The 17,871-nt window shown below is 42.0% G+C and overlaps 1 protein-coding gene across 1 annotated transcript in view; it reads right to left on the bottom strand.

Moving 5' to 3' along the window:
• Positions 1-17,871, bottom strand: part of CRB1 (crumbs cell polarity complex component 1) — a 168,632-nt gene that overhangs the window by 76,577 nt on the left and 74,184 nt on the right. Inside the window, 2 exon segments of the mRNA XM_056867569.1 lie at positions 8,843-9,025; positions 12,098-12,237. Coding sequence (XP_056723547.1) covers positions 8,843-9,025; positions 12,098-12,237 — 323 coding nt within the window.

The raw sequence follows: 17,871 nt of genomic DNA, 5'->3' as shown, positions 1-17,871 counted from the left end.
GGAAAAAATTTATATGTGGTAACTGTTAATTAAAGTTGTTTAATTCTGTTTTTCTCTTAAATTGTATCTCCTTTATGTAGCAACATGTTCATATAAAATAAAATAGTTGGTAAACTCATAAAAGAGAAAATTTAATTTTACTATATATCATCAAAGCTTTCATTAAATTTTACAAAAAGTAAGAAACATGGTAACATATTTCAAGTTTATGATAGTAAAAAGTCAGGAGGATTAGCTATATATGTGTGATGTACAGTACTTATGTAGACGTGTTTGTGATTCAGAGGGAGGGTCTGTATTATTACAAGGTAAAGGCATAAATGGAATAAATAATGTAACTGGTATTTTCTATACCAAATATCAGTTTGAAAAGAAAACTAAAACTGTATTTGAATTTGCAGGAGATATTCTGAAGTCTTTGTGGTATAATGTTTTACATTGACATGTTTGTATGGGTGAATTTGAGTTCAAAGAATAGACAATGAAGCTCTGTATGATTTTGGACTAGTCACAATTCTACCTCACAGGACTGTTGTGAAGATAAAATGGAAGAGGGGAGAACCATCTATGAGCTCCTTGGAGGAAGGATGAAATTCTTCTCGCCTGACCCCTCTTTGTTAAATTATATCATCACACAAAATGTATTCACTGGATATCTGAATGGATTTGTGAAATGCAGAAAACTGGAATTAATACCTAACATGTTTCATTACAGTCTAGTGGGAAATTTCATACCTAATAGTTTGGTAAATGTACAGGATATATGAAAGAGAGGGGGGAGGGAAGGGAGAGGGGCGGGGGGAGAGAGAGAGAGAGATTGTAGGCATTTTTCCTGGTGTCCCAAACCAAATGGAGCACTATACGCAGCCTTTGTGGATTTTAAAGCAGCATTTGACAGTATATCTAAGTTTAGGTTATGGTCAAAATTTGAGAACTCCTCAGTAGACCCAAGACTATACCTGCTCATCCGCACACTGTAAGATATACTTCTCAAGGCCATCTTTCACACAGGATCCAACTTGGAAAAGGAGTCAAGCAGGGCTGTATCTTGGCCCCTTTACTTTTTAACTTCTATATTAACACCCTGGCGCAACAATTAAGGAACGCAAGCTACCATCCACCAAAGCTGGCTAATAGAATGATTTCTGCCCTATTGTATGCGGATGATACAGTCATCTTGTCCTACTCACAAGTGGGCCTCAGAAGAGCCCTCTGCACCCTCACCTTATACTGTCAAGAAGAAAAACTTACAATAAATTACCAAAAAACAAAAGTCCTTGTCTTCACTTAAAAAACACAGAACTCATAAATGGCAAATCGAAGACCACAACATCGAACAAACTAAATCTTTCAAATACCTCGGTGTGGTCTTTCAGTCAACCAGACTCTGGAGAGCACAAGTGACTCATATAACAGACGCTGCCTATAAATCATGCTCTGCAATACTAAAAATTTCATTTCATTAAAGGAGCCTCCTACATTCCAGCAGCACTTAAAGCCTTCCAAGGAAAGGTCGTCCCCCAACTTCTATATGGGTCACAGCTCTGCATTTACAAAGATATCCGCCTACTGGAAACGATCCAATCAAAGTTTCTGAGGAAGATACTTGGAGTTCTGAGATGTGTTCTGAACGCTCTTCTCCAATTAGAAACTGGAGTGATCTCTTTGGAGTCCAATATGTGGATCCAAGCACTTAACTACTGGCTAAAACTCATATTCAACCCTATTGGTCTAACCCCTCTGATTCTAGCTGATAATCATTGCTCAACTTGGCAAAGTGCAATAGAGAAGACGCTTTAGAAACACGGCCTCTCTTCTCAAGCCATATTGCCCATGGGATACCAAAAGCCAAGGAAACAATCAAACAGAGACTCTTGGACCATGCCCTTCAATCAGATAGGGCTCAGCTTCATAAATATTCAACCATCTTGCAATATATCAAACCTTTCCACCCTGCTGACTACCTTGGATTCCTGGAAGTATCCAAATATCGAAGGGCCTTTACTCTTGTGCGTTTCAATGCCTTACCTTCAGCTCTCCTGGAAGGCAGGTATCTGTACTCCCTTTCACCAACAACTATGCCTATGCAAAACAGAGAAAGTGGAAACAATAGAACATGTTCTGCTGCAATGTCCCTTCTACAATGACATAAGATCACAGTACATTATCCCCATATTGTCATCCTTTCCCGGGAGACCGGAAGAAGCTAAAGTTTCCCTTCTCTTAGCAGACTCTTCTTGGGAGATAACCATTCAAGTAGCCAAATTTTGCCTTGTGTCCCCCAATCTGTCAGATCAGAGGCATCTAGGATGATGCAAGAGGCAGCAATAGCAGCAATAGCCTTGCAGGTTCTAGGGTGAACTGCAACTAACCGGTTTGAATCAGTAAGGATGATGTAATACTGTGGCCAGGTCTACAGGTGGCCTTATTGGTTTCAGGTGGAGTTCTGTATATCAGCCTATGTAACTGTAACTCTGTGTTGGGAAGTTTGGTGGAGAAGAGTGTACGTGACAGTTTGTCTTTTATCTGTGCACTGTAAATTAAACAACACTGTTTTCTATAAAGCAAGGAGTTCTGGTGGTGTGTCCTGGATAACTGCTAATCCGTCATTTTCAAGTAGATCTCCACAGCCTTAAGGATGAGGAGCTTGCTTTTAAAAAATAAATAAATTCTCAGATCTCGTGAAGCTGTGTGCTCGACCTAATGCCTCACCCTTCATTAGCTAATGCCTCCCTGCATTTCTGTGCAGCTGCACCATATACCCAGCCCTGCGGATATCAGCATGTGAGAAGATCTGGGCAATAAAGAGGGAGGCTGGAATTTAGCTAAAAAAATTATTTACAGCTATTCCCCTCTGCTGACAGAGATAAGCGATGCTTCTACATGATTCAAACAGAACATTTTGTCAGAATTTCCCCTAAATTAAACAAATCCCATGAAAATCAACAGCAGAAGAGAGAGAAAAGTCTTCAAAATAAAATATATTCAGAACACTGTACATGGAAGCCAACGACAGAATGGACAACTTTTTATATTAGGGATTTGCTGATTAAAGAAAGGTTATAAAAAATCATTGGCAAAAAGAAGTCCTAAGATCTCTTTTGAGCTTTTCCAAATGCTCTTTCAAGATCAGAGAGTTTCTGAAAGAGCGGAAAGTGCTTTAAAGTGCTAATTGTCCTCTTTTAAAAAGGGGGGACCCCTTTTTGCTGTAAGCCAAGCTCATGCATGGTCCTGAGGCTGTCCTGTGATGCTCTACAGAGGCAGAACGTATTAGTGCTGTCAGTCTGATTGACTGTTCACCTCTCAGTGGCTGTAGGAGCCAACTGATACACGACTTAGGCATTCCTGATCACCTGCCTAAAAGACATCACCTCAAACACTGTGCTTTTCAGCAGTGTCAGCTCCATTGTGATTCATCAAGATTTAGAATACAAGCAATGTGCATGTATCTGTGGGAACCAGAACTACCTCTTCTCTGGAGGTGTCTAGTGCGTACCTGTGTTAGTCAGCAGTAGTAGAACAAAATTTCTGATTATCTGATTCAGTGAGCTTTGATTTGTGAAGGTTTGTGTGGGTAAAGTGCCATCAAATTGCAGCCAACTTATGGAAACCTCAGCAGGGCTTTAAAGGCAAGAGACTAACAGAGGTGGTTTGCCATTGCCTTCCTCTGCATAGAAACCCTGGTATTCCTTGGTGGTCTCCCATCCTAGTACTAACCAGGGCTGACCCTGCTTAGCTTCTGAAATCTAACCCACATCAGGGTTCATGAAACTTTATACTCTAGAAAATTTTATTGGTCTTTAATATTTGAATTCTGTTCTACTATTTTTCATAAGAGGATGGGGCGGCTGAGAGCCTTCCATTTTGTGAGTGACCTCAGTGCTCATTTCCAGCAGCGTCAGGACAGATAGGAAAATTTCTACGGAACTGTCTGTTTCAACATTCTGCATAGGAATAGAAAACTCTTGCTCCATTTTTCCTTTAGGGTCCCTCCAGGACTTACGGACTTCTTAAAACACACACTAAATCAGGCAGTTGATACAGAAAATGCCCATGGCTGCAGGAATGTCATGCTGTGGAAACCAATGTTCACCACCAGCCATCAATATCAGTCTGTTGGGTTCTCCTCCAGCGTAACCCTCCAGGGACTTTGTCAGTCTCTGTGGATGAAAGGAGATGGCAACAGGGAGCAGCAAATTTCTTGTCCCTTTGCTAGATGCTTTCAGCCTCTGCATTAGAGTTGTGTTCTTATTTCATCTAGTTCTTTCCCTCATGGTCCTGATAGTTCCATTAAGCAAAGTAATTGTTGCAATTGCACACTAGTCCTGAGATGTAGATGAGAATGAATGATCATTAACTGTCAGGGTAACACCATATTGAAATGAAGATATGGACCTCATTCTCCCCAGTTCAAGTCTGTGGAACTCAGAGTGGACTTGGGCAAGTGGTTATTTGACCACTTACTCCCATACATTCCTGCCCATCCAGATCTTCAGCAGAGTCCCTTGTCTTTGCACCCCTGTCTCTGAGACGCTATGGGGGAACATAAGAGATCAGATCTTTCTAACAGTGGTGCCTTGCATGTGGATCCCCCCCCCCACACACACACACACCACTGTTCCTCAATACCAAGTCTACTTAGTTTTAGGCAGCAATTTTTTATTATTTTATTGTTGGCCCAGGCTTTTTCTTGAACTATTTTTGACTGAATAGCTGTTGTATGTTAACATTTGCAGCTAGACGTTGCAATCATGCCCTTCACTGGAGTGGAGTTCCCTGCTTCCCCCCACCCACAGAGGTCCACTGATTCAAGGTGCCAAGAGAAACTGCAGTGTGGGGAGAAACTTAGCTGACAGTCATTCGCAAATACTCTGCAATACAATTCCATTATCAACAGGTAAGAGTGCCCAACGTAGCTCCATTTTGTCCATTGTCCATTTTGGCAATTCTTCTCACTGTAGTTTGCAAAGATTAATTCATACAATATCACTGTAATGTTTGTCCAGGCAACTCTCTGACAAAAAATCCTTATCTCCTTGGGTAGTGATGGGCCAAGAATTTGACCATGTTATCATGTTATTACTCCCTCCTGATTCAACTAAAGACTTAAGCCCAACAGCCCCCTCCCATCTTAAAGATTGCTTTTAGAAACAAGTTTCCTGTCTAATATTCCTTACCTAGTGCTGAATACACCCAAAACCTTATGGCTGAGTTATGTGAAGCTCTTACAAGTCAGCTGACTGCTGGCAGATTCATATGATATTCCTGTATCTCACCTACTGAACGACTGCATTGCACTCAGTATTTTTTATGTGTACATCTTTAATACACACCAATTGGGTGTTTACAAAAGTGCAACATCATCACAGTTTGGGGCTTAAATGTCCCATTTTTTCATACAATAATCATCCAGCGAGGCCAATTCACACAACTAAATTGATGAGATAAGAATATGTGTTGAGCACAGGTAGACTGAATGAACTTGCAACTCAAACCAGCTCACAGCTCAACTGACATTGGCTGTGCCATCACTCAAACCACTTTTCCCACTGTGAATGAGTCCCGAGACTATTCTGCCTAAGAGAACAGGATTGGCCCATCCATTGGACATGTTCCCCAGCGACTGACCCTGGAAGGCCTGTTAAGAAAGAAGCTTCTGAATGCCCTGACATTGCTGGAGGTGGAAGATGGCTTTTCATGAAGCAATGGGGACCTATTAACTGTCAAATGAATTATAGTACTCTCAAATCAGCCTTGGGCTTCATTAATCTATTGTTGGGGGTGACATTAAACAGTGTCAGTATATCTGTATGAAATTAGAACAGACGGCTATTACCAGAACGAAGGTGTTTTGTTGCTGTAGATCACAGTGTCTTTTTATGGTGTTACTGCTGTAGACCATGGTGTCTTTTCCATAGTGATATAGAATTTGATTGTGAATTTAGGCAAGGAAGGCAAGGCACTTTCCCCCGTATGCAATATTTACAAATTTATACCCTTGCTCAAGAAAGAATCAGAAAAGGCAAGAAATGTTAGAGAAAGCATGTCCCTAGTGCACCACCATTTTCAGCATATGAGACCCATAAGAGTTCCTAATTGATGCGTATAGTGTTCACGAGAAACTTAGAAAGTGGCTTTTAATCTGTGTTCCAGGGAACTTGGGAGGGCATATTAAGAGTTCCTCGATAAGAAGATCAGTAACGGTGGAGAAGAGAGCTCACCAGTCACTACTAATCTTAGTTTGCAATGCAAAGCCACTGCAGAAAGTTGCATATTGTGTTTCCATGCCAGGCGACTATGAAACTCAAGCCAGGTTCCCAGCATCCTGTGCACACCTATGGGTTCTGCTGTGTGGTGGATATATGGGAGCTTTTTGAAGACAAAAGTACAATGAAAGACTTCCCTGAAGGTAAAAGGTTTGAAACCCACTGATCTAGTACCACTACCACCCCTCTCTCCAAGGCAAGCAAGATATGCAAAGCGGATCTCCATATGTTCCAAGTTTATGTAATTCCCTCCATGAAATTTACCTGGCACCATCCCTTCTGGCCTCCAGGCACTGGTCAGGAAGACAATTTTGTTTAGATGGAGCAGTCTTAGTAATTCTGAGGTTGGGCCCTGGACAAAAGTCGAGAATGGGACTCCAGAATCACTGCCGCCCCACCACCAGCCCCACCACTAGGGCCAAGCATGGGATGGCCCTTGTCCCTTATCAGGTGGGTGGGAGCAGTTTCTAGAAGCCAGATATCTGAACCCCAGCCATAGGGGTGCAAGTGGTGGCAGGAACTGAGAAAATCGACTAACTCAAAATTGGTGTATTACAGCTATATGTTCTATTTAAAGGAAAACCATTGGGATAAGGTCCTTATACACATCCTACAATTGTATAATTTGCCTTTGCTAGAAATCTTAAATATATGGGACCCAAAAGATATCAAAAAATGGATTGCTGACAAAGAAACTGACAATGATATGTGCCTAATACAAAAGAACAAGTACTCCCCATGGTATCCGTTATTCAAATCGAATAAATTCTTTTCAAATTATTTAACGGAACTTTCAGACCCAGGGTTAAGGAGAACATTTTCTACGGCACGTTTCCAAACGATGCCTTCAACATTCACCCATGGTAGATATAAAAAAATTCCTCATAACCTAAAGCTATGTCCCTGCTCCTCAGGTTCAATAGAGGATCTCCCACATATTCTGTTTAGTTGCCCATTTTACAACTCCATTCATTTTAAATTAACCCAGCATATCCCAGATGTTTTAGATACAGTTGAGGGCCGAGTTAGATTTTTAATGGCAGATATTAATTCAAAGATCACGCTTAGTGTGGCCTTTTATATCATGTTAGCTTCTAAGCTAAGGAAGAAATTTGTTGAAAATCATACCCCGAAGTTGACACAGAAAGAATAATTTAGGAGAACTATAACATTCAATCAATATGTATATATGTGGCTGTCTGTAACATTTTAAAAATTTGATTCATGTAACCCTGGGTGTTGTGGGTTATACATTTTGTACGGTTTTAATCTGAACATTGTTAAGGTCTGTGACTAAAACATTAATAAAATGAGATGAGGAACTTGTTCTTCATCTTCGTTGAACCCTTCCTTTGGGAGACAAGGCCAAGGGCAGCCAGGGGGGAAGTGTGGGGCCCAGGGCAGCTGCCCCTGTTGCCCCTTGGCTAAGAACTCACCTGTGTTTGATTTAATTTAAATGTGCATTGATTTTTATGATGTTCTGCTGAAGTTACTTTGTGTTCTATAGCTGCTCTGACTTTTGCTGCTTTTACTGGCTGAATTGTTTTGCTTCTTTATTCTGCAGGCTTTAATATTTTATTTCTTATGTTTTATGTCAATATTGCTGGATGATAATGTTTAAAATGGATTTTAAAAAATTATTGCTAGTCCCTTTGTAGATCTTGTGATCAACAAGCTAGGTAGAATATGGGCATCAATTGCCCTCATCCTTATATATTTGTACATTGCCAGGCAAATTTTAGGAAAAGCTTAGTTTGGCACACATCATCTTTATTTTAAGTCTGATGTATAAAAGCGTCTTACTGTCATCATTATTGCTTCTTTAACTGTGAATGCATTACTGGGTGTTTGAAATAAGGTGATCAACTTTATGAAAAGACACATCTTTCTTGAAAAGATCGATACTTCAATTCAAATATTTTGCATCAAATAAAAGCAAGATCCTATGAGAGCTCTTTGAGGAGACCTCTATGAGGGACTGAAATGTATTTTCTCTGTAACAGGTGCAAATATGTAACTCAAGTATACTGAAAACCAAACTCTCTGTCACGCAAGACTTTCCCTTTAAATGTCAGATTAGGAGACCCAGGGTTCAAATCCTTACTCTGTCACAAAACTGTTAGGCCAATCACTCCCTCACAGCTTAATCTACCTGTCAGGGTTGTCATGAACCAAACTGGAGACTGGCAGAACCAAGTATGCTCTCCTAAGGAGCAAACTACACAATAGTTTGTTCACTTGATTACACTCATTTGCTGTATTCCCTGTACATAACTCAGCAAAATTACGCTTCAAAACCTATAATATTGTACTTACATGGCACAATCCAGTTGAAGTTAATAACGCTTAAATCCCAATGGGAGAGATTTAAGGAGATGCCCCTATTCCACTGAGATAAGCTGGAACTAAAAGGGAACACATCGTTTCGTCACATAGAAACAGTAATGGTGTAAGGAATGTAAGGAACAGCAATGGTGTAAGTAGCCCTTACTGTTTATTGCACTACATGCCCACCAGGGGGCTCCTTTAGACTGTGACACAAGTATACAATGTCTGCAGATGAAGGCTTATGTTACCTGTGAATCCAGTCTGACAATCACACACGTAGCCTGGTGCTCTGTGGTAGCTGAACTCCGAGGGTAGCTCTGGAATTCTTCCGTACCAGTCTGACCATGATAATTCCACACACACGCTCCCGTGGAGGCATGGATTACTGCTACACTCATTCACATCAATTTCACAGAAAGACCCTGTATAACCTGTGGGGTCAACAACAAGAAAAGTTATTGTAATTCGGGCTTATTTAGAACATTTGATCATTATTTGTTTCCAATTTGGGCCCGTGATGTTAACTGGGGAAGCAGCACAATTTTCTGCCCAAGGCAGTGAGTACTGCAGAATATTTAATAGGCTGGAAAGGATTTGTTTATCTCATTTCTACCACTCCTTGGAAACCCAAAGCAGCTTACAGACTTCTCTTCTCCTCCTCTTTATCATCCCGACAATCCTGTTAGGTAGGTTAGGCTGAAAATATGTGATTGGCCCAAGATCACCCAGCAAGCTTTGATAGCAGAGTGGGAATTTGAACCTGGGGCTCACAGATTCTAGTCTGACACGCTAACCCCTGCACCACACTGGCTCTGGATGGGGCAGACAGGAGTGAGAGAGGCTGTAGGAGAGCATGTGCATTTCTGTTTGTGCTAGTAGGGTTTTATCTTGTACTCTATATGTGAACCAGTGGGGAAAGATTTAGACTTGAATGTGAGATGACTCAAAACAAGATCCATTGGGTCAGGTTGGCCAATATGTTCCCATATGTATGGTGGACAGCAAGAATAACAATCATCCATCCACCCTGGGCTGTATCATTTATATAGGGTATATGTACCCCTCCAAGTTAGGAGGGGTAGTTAATACTCCAGAGGATAGGGTCAGAGTTCAGAATGACCTTGATAGAGTGGAGAGCTGGGCCATAAGTAATAAAATGGATTTCAGTAGGGCGAAGGGTAAGGTACTTCACCTAGGCAGAAACAACATAAGGCACAGGTACAGGATGGGAGAGAGTTGACTTGACAACAGTACATGTGAAAGAGACCTGGGAGTCTTAGTGGACCACAAACTGAACATGAGTCAACAGTGTGATATGGCGGCTAAGAAGGCCAATGCAATTCTGGGCTGCATCAATAGGAGTATTGTGTGTAGATCAAGGGAAGTAATACTACCACTGTATTCTGCATTGGTCAGACCTCACTTGGAATACTGTGTCCAGTTTTGGGCTCCACAATTTAAGAAGGATGTTGACAAGTTGGAGCATGTCCCAAGGAGGCGACCAGAATGGTCAAAGGTCTGGAATCCATGCCCTATGAGGAGAGACTTAGGGAGTTGGGTTTGTTTAGTTTGGAGAAGAGAAGGTTGAGGGGAGACATGATAGCCATGTTTAAATATTTGAAGAGATGTCACGTTGATGAGGGAAATAGCTTGTTCTCTGTTGCTTCAGAGACTAGGACACGGAGTAATGGATTTAAAATGGATTTAAGAGAAAAGCAATTCCACCTAAACATTAGGAAGAACTTCCTGACAGTTAGGGCTGTCCAATGGTGGAATGCACTGCCTCGAAGGGTGGTGGAGTCCCCATCTTTGGAGGTCTTTAAGCAGAGGCTGGATGGCCATCTGTCGGGAGTGCTTTGATTGTGGGATCCTGCATAGTGGGGGGAAGGTTGGGGTCACTGGGGATGTGGGGGGGGGAGGTAGTTGTTAATTTCCTTCATTGGGCAGGGGGTTGGACTAGATGACCCTGGTGGTCCCTTCTAACTCTATGATTCTATGATTCTACACCCAGATCACGCAGTCAATTCCCAGGTAAAGGGTAACCAAATTGGTCATATATGCATTGGAACGTATGCACATATATCCTATTGAAATGTTACGCAACGCTCCCTTTGAGAGGTTGGGCAGGGGCTGGGTGAGTGACAAGAAAGGCAGGCATGCTCTCATTCCTCTCTCACTCCCTACCATGCATAGGGAACAGATAGGTGAATGTATTAACGAATACCAGACTGGTCCATGGACTCAGAAGGCAAAACATTTTTGGTCATAAAACATTTTCAAATGATGCACAAACAGGGGGGGACTGCAATAGCAACCAACAACCTATGTGTGTTCATAGGAAGTATTGTATAGATCCTGTATACATGTGTACAGCTCCATGCAATTGGGATCACACTGAAAGAGCCATAAACGTGTACATTTCTTTTGTAGGCTCTTTAGAGACAATCCAGTGAACTAATGCAGGTTTAGGGTTAAGAGGTCCCTCTTCGCCACCGGCGGGAGGTTTTTGGGACAGAGCCTGAGGAGGGTGGGGTTTGGGGATGGGAGGGACTTCAGTGCCATAGAGTCCAATTGCCAAAGCAGCCATTTTCACCAGGTGAACTGATCTCTATCAGCTGGAGAGCAGTTGTAATAGCAGGAGATCTGCAGCTACTACCTGGAGGTTGGCAACCCTATGTGAGTTGGAGCATAGCTTGTGATCATGATCTTACCCCCGCCCCCATCAATTGTCAATTATCCTCTTCCTTTAGGGCATATGTACAAAGCTACAATCTTTCAGACTGTAGTCATTAATGCAAAACAACAACAACAAAAACCAGGGCAATCTGAAATCATTGCCCTTCTAGCATTGTTTCTTTTTTGACTCCCAGCAGGGACTGTGAGGTCAGGGCTGTGTAGAGTCAGTGATTCTGTGCCAGAGCAAAAGACCTACAGAATGTGGTAGCAATTATATTGTTCTTAGAGTTTTGTTTTTTTTAAAAGCAAGTTTCTATCCCATATGGCTGCGATGAGAGACTTCAAAGCATATCATAAGAACATATTGGCAATGCTTCGTGAAATCTCCAAAGCCATATCAGAATTAAATAGGATTTCTTGTAGTCAGGGGTGAGGCATTAAGTGCCCTGCACAGTTCACTGATATCCAGACAATGGCATAAATGTTCATCAACAGAATGAATGTACTGAGGCTCTATATAAAAACTGACTTCATTTAATCTGTTATCATAGGGCGAAAAACGCACGGTCGCTTTAGCTTCTTTATTCCGTTTCAGCCAAGATTCAGCCAGGATCCAACGCACATTCGGCGAAAACACATGCGTTTGATCCTGGCTGAATCCTGGCTGAAACAGGGAATAAAGGAGGCTAAAGCGACCATGCATTTTTCTCCCATAGTCACAAAACCTGGTTTATTTTGGTTCAGAGTGTGGGTTTCCTTGATGCAGAATTTATATGCACACCGAGATCCTATGGGGGTGGGCGGGGGTGGGCAAAAGAAGAGCTTACCTGGCAAGCAGTGGCACAAATAGCTCTCCGCTGTGTCCTTGCAAGTAGCATTGTTATGGCACGGGTGTGACCAGCATAAAGGAATGAGAGTTTCACAGCGCAGTCCCACGTGTCCGGTGTCAGTACAGTTGCAGCTGTATCTGCATTGGGGGGTGGGGGAATAAGTTAATCCATAGATTTACCTCTGACAACTCTCCACTGTGCTGATTTCTGTACTGATTTCATGTTCAACATTTCTTTATTACTTTCTTTTTCTTTTACCGTACTGCTCTTTTACCCTAACCATACAGCTCTTTCACGTGTTCTTCACCACCGGCACCTCAAAAGCCTCCAATTCCCTTTTCTCTATTGTCTCTGTCGTCCAGTGCTTTCTATCCACATGGACCTTGCTGTGGTTTTTATAAATTCTCTTTCAATATTTAAGAAGAAGCCATGTATGTCAACCCACTACGTGAGTTTGTGAATGGGATTAAATTTATTTGACATACAGATGGGCCGTTTAGAAAGCAAACTTGTTGCCTGCCCCAAACGTCAAATTTCACCACTCTCCGAATTCAAATGGCTCAAGTTTAAAAAAGAAACTTAGTTCAACTCAAAATTGTCCTGAGCATGGCTGGTGCAAATAATATGTGCAGAGCAGCTGATATCCCAAAACATGCATTTTGTTTTATCTGCTGAGAGCAGAAGAACTGAGCCTGGCATTAGAATGATTAGTTCCATGGGCAGTTTCACTGCTGTATATTGCACAGTGGCATAAATCACAGCTATTGTTCAATTCAAGAGGAATAGGGAAATCTAGCAGAATGTCTGATCTGTTTCCTTGTGATAGGGAGAGGCAGTGGCTTGCATTTTCAAGGCCTGGTTCCAAAGTTTGGTTATTTGAGATAGCCAAACCATTTATCTAAACCATTTCAGTGTAAAATGTTTCTATTTGAGTTTTTTTTAATCCCCATCTCTTTTCTTCATAATTTTCAAAAATCACAGTAATTGGTTCAAGAATACTTGGCATGAAAACTCTGGACTACTTTACAGAGGAGACAGAACCTCTCGTTGGGCTGTAGCACATCAGACTTAGTGTTGCCCACCTCCAGGTACTAGCTGGAGATCTGCTATTACAACTGGTCTCAAGCCGATAGAGATCAGTTCACCTGGAAAAAATGGCCAATTTGGCAATTAGACTCTATGGCATTGAAGTCCCTCCCCTCTCCAAACCCTGCCCTCCTCAGGCTCTGCCCCAAAAACCTCCTGCCAGTGGCAAAGAGGGACCTGGCAACCCTAATCAGACTGTATGTAAGAAATCACATGATCGTTCCTTCATCTTGAAAGATTCCCTGTACATAAAGAAGTAGAGTGTCAGTCCTAGTATGACCTTTTCTCTGATGTGCTGATTTTCTACATGTAGGGAATTTTTTTTTATAGGGAAGTCAGTCGTGAGGGGAGGCAGCATGCTACAGTCCAATCTCATCAGATCTTGGAAGCTAAGCAGGGTTGGTACGTGGGAGGGAGACCACAAAGGAAGACTCTCAGAGGAAGGCTATGGCAAGCCACCTCTGCTTCTCACTGGCCTTGAAAGCCTTTTCCTGGTGTCACCATAAGTCGGCTGTGACTTGACGGCACTCCAGACACACATTCAGTCATGCGAGCTTACACATGCAGTCCAAAGCAGTACAGCTCAGACACTGAGTTTGCACTTCACTGAGAACTGTGTGTGTAAAGTGCCGTCAAGTCGCAGCCGACTTATGGCGACCCCCTTTTGGGGTTTTCATGGCAAGAGACTAACAGAGGTGGTTTGCCAGTGCCTTCCTCTGCACAGCAACCCTGGTATTCCTTGGTGGTCTCCCATCCAAATACTAACCAGGGTTGACCCTGCTTAGCTCCTGAGATCTGATGAGATCAGGCTAGCCTGGGCCACCCAGGTCAGGTCACTGAGAACTGAAATGCCTGAAATCATTATATGTTATCGAAAATGTATTCTTTCACTGAAGAAATGTATTCATTCACTAAAAATGTATTGGAAACGTATTCTCTGATTTGAAATATATTCTTTGTACTCAATAAAGTATATCTGCACTCATGAACATGCCACACTCAGAATATTAGAGGTGGCTTGTATAGTTGCACCAAGTACTTGCATATTTTACAGGCCTCAAGTATAAGAGACCCACTGTTGCTCCTTAGTTAGAAGCTAATTAAAGAATCCATAGATGGCTTAGTATGCTTGCATAATCTGGTTTTCCAGAGATAAGAACCAGCTAGGAACCCTCTTAGTTAGCCTTGGCAGCTGCCAGGGTCCAAGATAAGAAGAGCTGCAGTAATTTAGGAGAAGCACCTGGGAATGTGGGTCTTCACTGCTCATTTTTCCCGGCCGGGAGGGGCCTTGGGCAGCCTCCTGCAGCCGCAGGATGGCTGCCCCGGCCCTTCCCGCCCCCCCCTCCGCCATTTTTCCCGGCCGGGAGGGGCCTTGGGCAGCCTCCTGCAGCCGCAGGAAGGCTGCTCCGGGTCCCCCTGGGCCTCGCCGCCGCTTCCTCCCGCCGGGAGCGGCCTGGGGCAGCCTCCTGCAGCCGCAGGAAGGTTGTCCAGGCCCCCCCGGGCTGCGCCGCCGCCGGACCCTCGCCACTGGAGAGCCCTGTCAGGTAAGCCTGCGGGGGGGGGAGGGGTTATAAGCCGACCCTCGGCTTATAAGCGGGTGCCTAATTTTTCCCCATTTTTGGGGAGAAATTAGGCACCTCAGCTTATACGCGGGTCGGCTTATACATGGGTATATACGGTGTTCAAATCCTTAAATATCTATTATTGGTTCTATGTATTGACGCCATGTATTTTGTACCTCCCATTACCAAAGATTATATCTGTGCTTGCGTTCCTTTGATGTTTGTGTGAATTGTCCTGTGTATTTGGGCAATTTTCACCCGGTGTGTATATTGGGCCTAATAAACAAACTGATTTGAACGATCAACCTCCTACTGTGTTATTGTCATTGGGAATTGATACAATAATACAGGTTTATCAGAACTAGGCCACATTTTACTGGTGTTGATTAAGGAGTTTTCCCCCCCCAACAGAAACAAACATTAAAATGCCTAGATTATGATACTTTAATATTTTATCATAATATAGAACTTCCCTGATTGCATAAGAAAGTTGGAGATTTCTTGGGTAGGGAGATCTTTTAAAGAATGTTAATGAAGCAATCAGAGGGGTACAGCCCAGAATCATATTACAAGGACCTTCAGGTGCATTTTACAGGATCACATAAAATGGGTGAAGGATTGAAGCCATTCAAGGGATTTGGTTTTAATCCACATGAAAAAGGAAGAGGGGCTCTAATCTAGTTTTTCCAAATCTGTGAGTCATGACCCAAAGGTGGGTCATGAAGCCTGTGAAAGCGGATCTGAGGCTTTTGCAGTTTTATTGATTTGTGCATGCTCTGTTTTTTTAAGCGGGTCACCATGCTGGGTAAATTTGGACTTGTGGGTCACCATACTAAAAAGGTGTGAACCACTGCTCTAACCCTTCCACTCCCACACTGTCTCATTCATCAAAAACACACCTGCCATTATTAATCAATCAAAGGGGGGAAATGGGCACCCCTCTTAATAGCATGAGGAGCCTGATTTTGATTTGTGGAACCATACAGTGCCAAAAAGATTAAACCCCCTTTGCGGATGACTCAGATACAAACCAGAGTCCTATGCAGCTGTGCTTAAAAAGATGCTAGAAAGATCTGGTTAGATCTTTTGACCCCCATGTCATATAATGCAGCTACTTTGCAAAGCAAAACGTCTTGGATTGATCCTGAGAAGATTATTACATACTTTGTAGTGAATGTTGCAGTTTAGAGACAAATCCTTGTACGGAACATAGACGATGGGAGTTTGCAAAGGATTCCTTCTGGCTAGGGCTGCCAGATTCTTGCAAGGGACAGTGGATTCCCTGCTCTGGCTGCCATTTCCTGCTGCCACTCTGGTAGCTGGTGAAAGAAAAAAAGTTCTAAAAAATCTCTGATGGCTGATGGTGTTATGTCATTTCCAAGAAAAACCCAAAAGTTATGTCAGTCCACTCTAGAAATCTCTGGAAATTTGGTGGTTAAATCATATTGTTTCTGGTGGTTCCTAGAGAGGACTGATGTCACTTCTGGGTTTCCTCCAGAAATGATGTAATGCAGTTTGAAGATGATGACCCCGCATGTCCCTGCCTCCTTCAAATTCCCGCCAGTTGCCTTCCTGAGCTTATGACCGCATTCAGGGAAGTCAGGAAACTACTAGATTTGTTTGGCAATAAACTAATATAATATAATATAATATAATATAATATAATATAATATAATATAATATAATATAATATAATATAATGTATTATATTATATATTAAACTATTATATCCTGAGCTGATGACAGCATTCAGGGAAGACAGGAGACCACTGCATTTTTCTGGCAATAAACTATTATATTTACCTATAATGACTGAAACCCTAACTTATTACATACTTGATTCACTTTAAAAGCTTAGCTCCACAGGAGCCTATCCTGAGAATGGCCTCTGCATATTACAGCTGATGCTGAATAAAGCTTCATTTCACTTTACCTGGAGAGAGTAGAGATCTGATCCTGGCATGAGCAAGATTAGTTCAATGGACAGTTTTATTGGAGCACATTGCAAAGAGGCATAAATAACTATTCAGGCAGAATAAGGAATTCTAACTCAGAGTCATTAAACAGTATCTAACCGCAGCAGATCTGACTGTTTGAAATGCATGATCTATTATTTGTAACGGGGCTAAAAATACAAAGGAGATCAAAATTGTGCTTGTCAAGTGGCATTTGTTACTGAACTAACTGAACTATATAAACAGAGCCATATCAAAGAAGTATTTGGGAAATATATTTGGATGGTAAAGTGTAACAAGTAGATTTCCTTTGATCAACTATGGGCTGTTTTTTTATGAAGCGAGACTGCATAGATGTTTTAGCTTCTCTGCCAACATTATAAACAGGCTTTTAGACTTTGCTGCACCATCTTTAGAGAAATCCATATTTCCCAGTTCAGAAACAGAGAACTATCCTAAATATTACATTCAAAAGGCATGTAATAGTAGCCCTACATACTTTTTACAATAGGAAAAAACTTGTCATGGGGCAAGCAGTCAGTCCTTGAGCATTTTCAAAGGATGGATCTGATTACTAAGAGTCAGCACGGGTTTCTCAAAAACAAGTGACATCAGACTAATCTTATCTCTTTTTTTAGAAAGTTACTATCTTGCTGGATCAGGGGAGTGCTGTAGACATAGTTTATCTAGATTTCAGTAAGGCTTTTGATAAGGTTCCCCATAATATTCTTGTTGACAAATTGGGAAAATGTGATTTAGATCCTGTTACTGTTAGGTGGATCTGTAATTGGTTGACAGATCGCACCCAAAGAGTGCTTGATAATGGTTCCTCATCCACTTGGAGAAGAGTGACTAGTGGAGTGCCTCAGGGATCTGTTCTGGGCCCTGTGTTGTTTAATATCTTTATAAATCATTTTGATGAAGGAATAGAGAGGATGCCTATTAAATTTGCAGATGATACTAAATTGGGAAGGGTAGCAAATACAGTAGAAGACAGAGCCAGGATACAGGATGATCTTGACAGGCTGGAGAATTGGGCTCAATCCAATAAAATGCATTTCAACAGAGATAAATGTAAAGTTCTGCATTTAGGTAGGAAAAATCAAATGCATAATTATAGGATGAGGGAGACTTAGCAGTAGTGTGTGTGAAAAGGATCTTGGGGTCT

This window comes from Euleptes europaea, chromosome 2 (assembly GCF_029931775.1).
Source record: "Euleptes europaea isolate rEulEur1 chromosome 2, rEulEur1.hap1, whole genome shotgun sequence".
NCBI lineage: Eukaryota > Metazoa > Chordata > Lepidosauria > Squamata > Sphaerodactylidae > Euleptes > Euleptes europaea.
The sequence above is the reverse complement of the archived record's forward strand: the minus strand, read 5'-3'. Positions and strand labels throughout refer to the sequence as shown.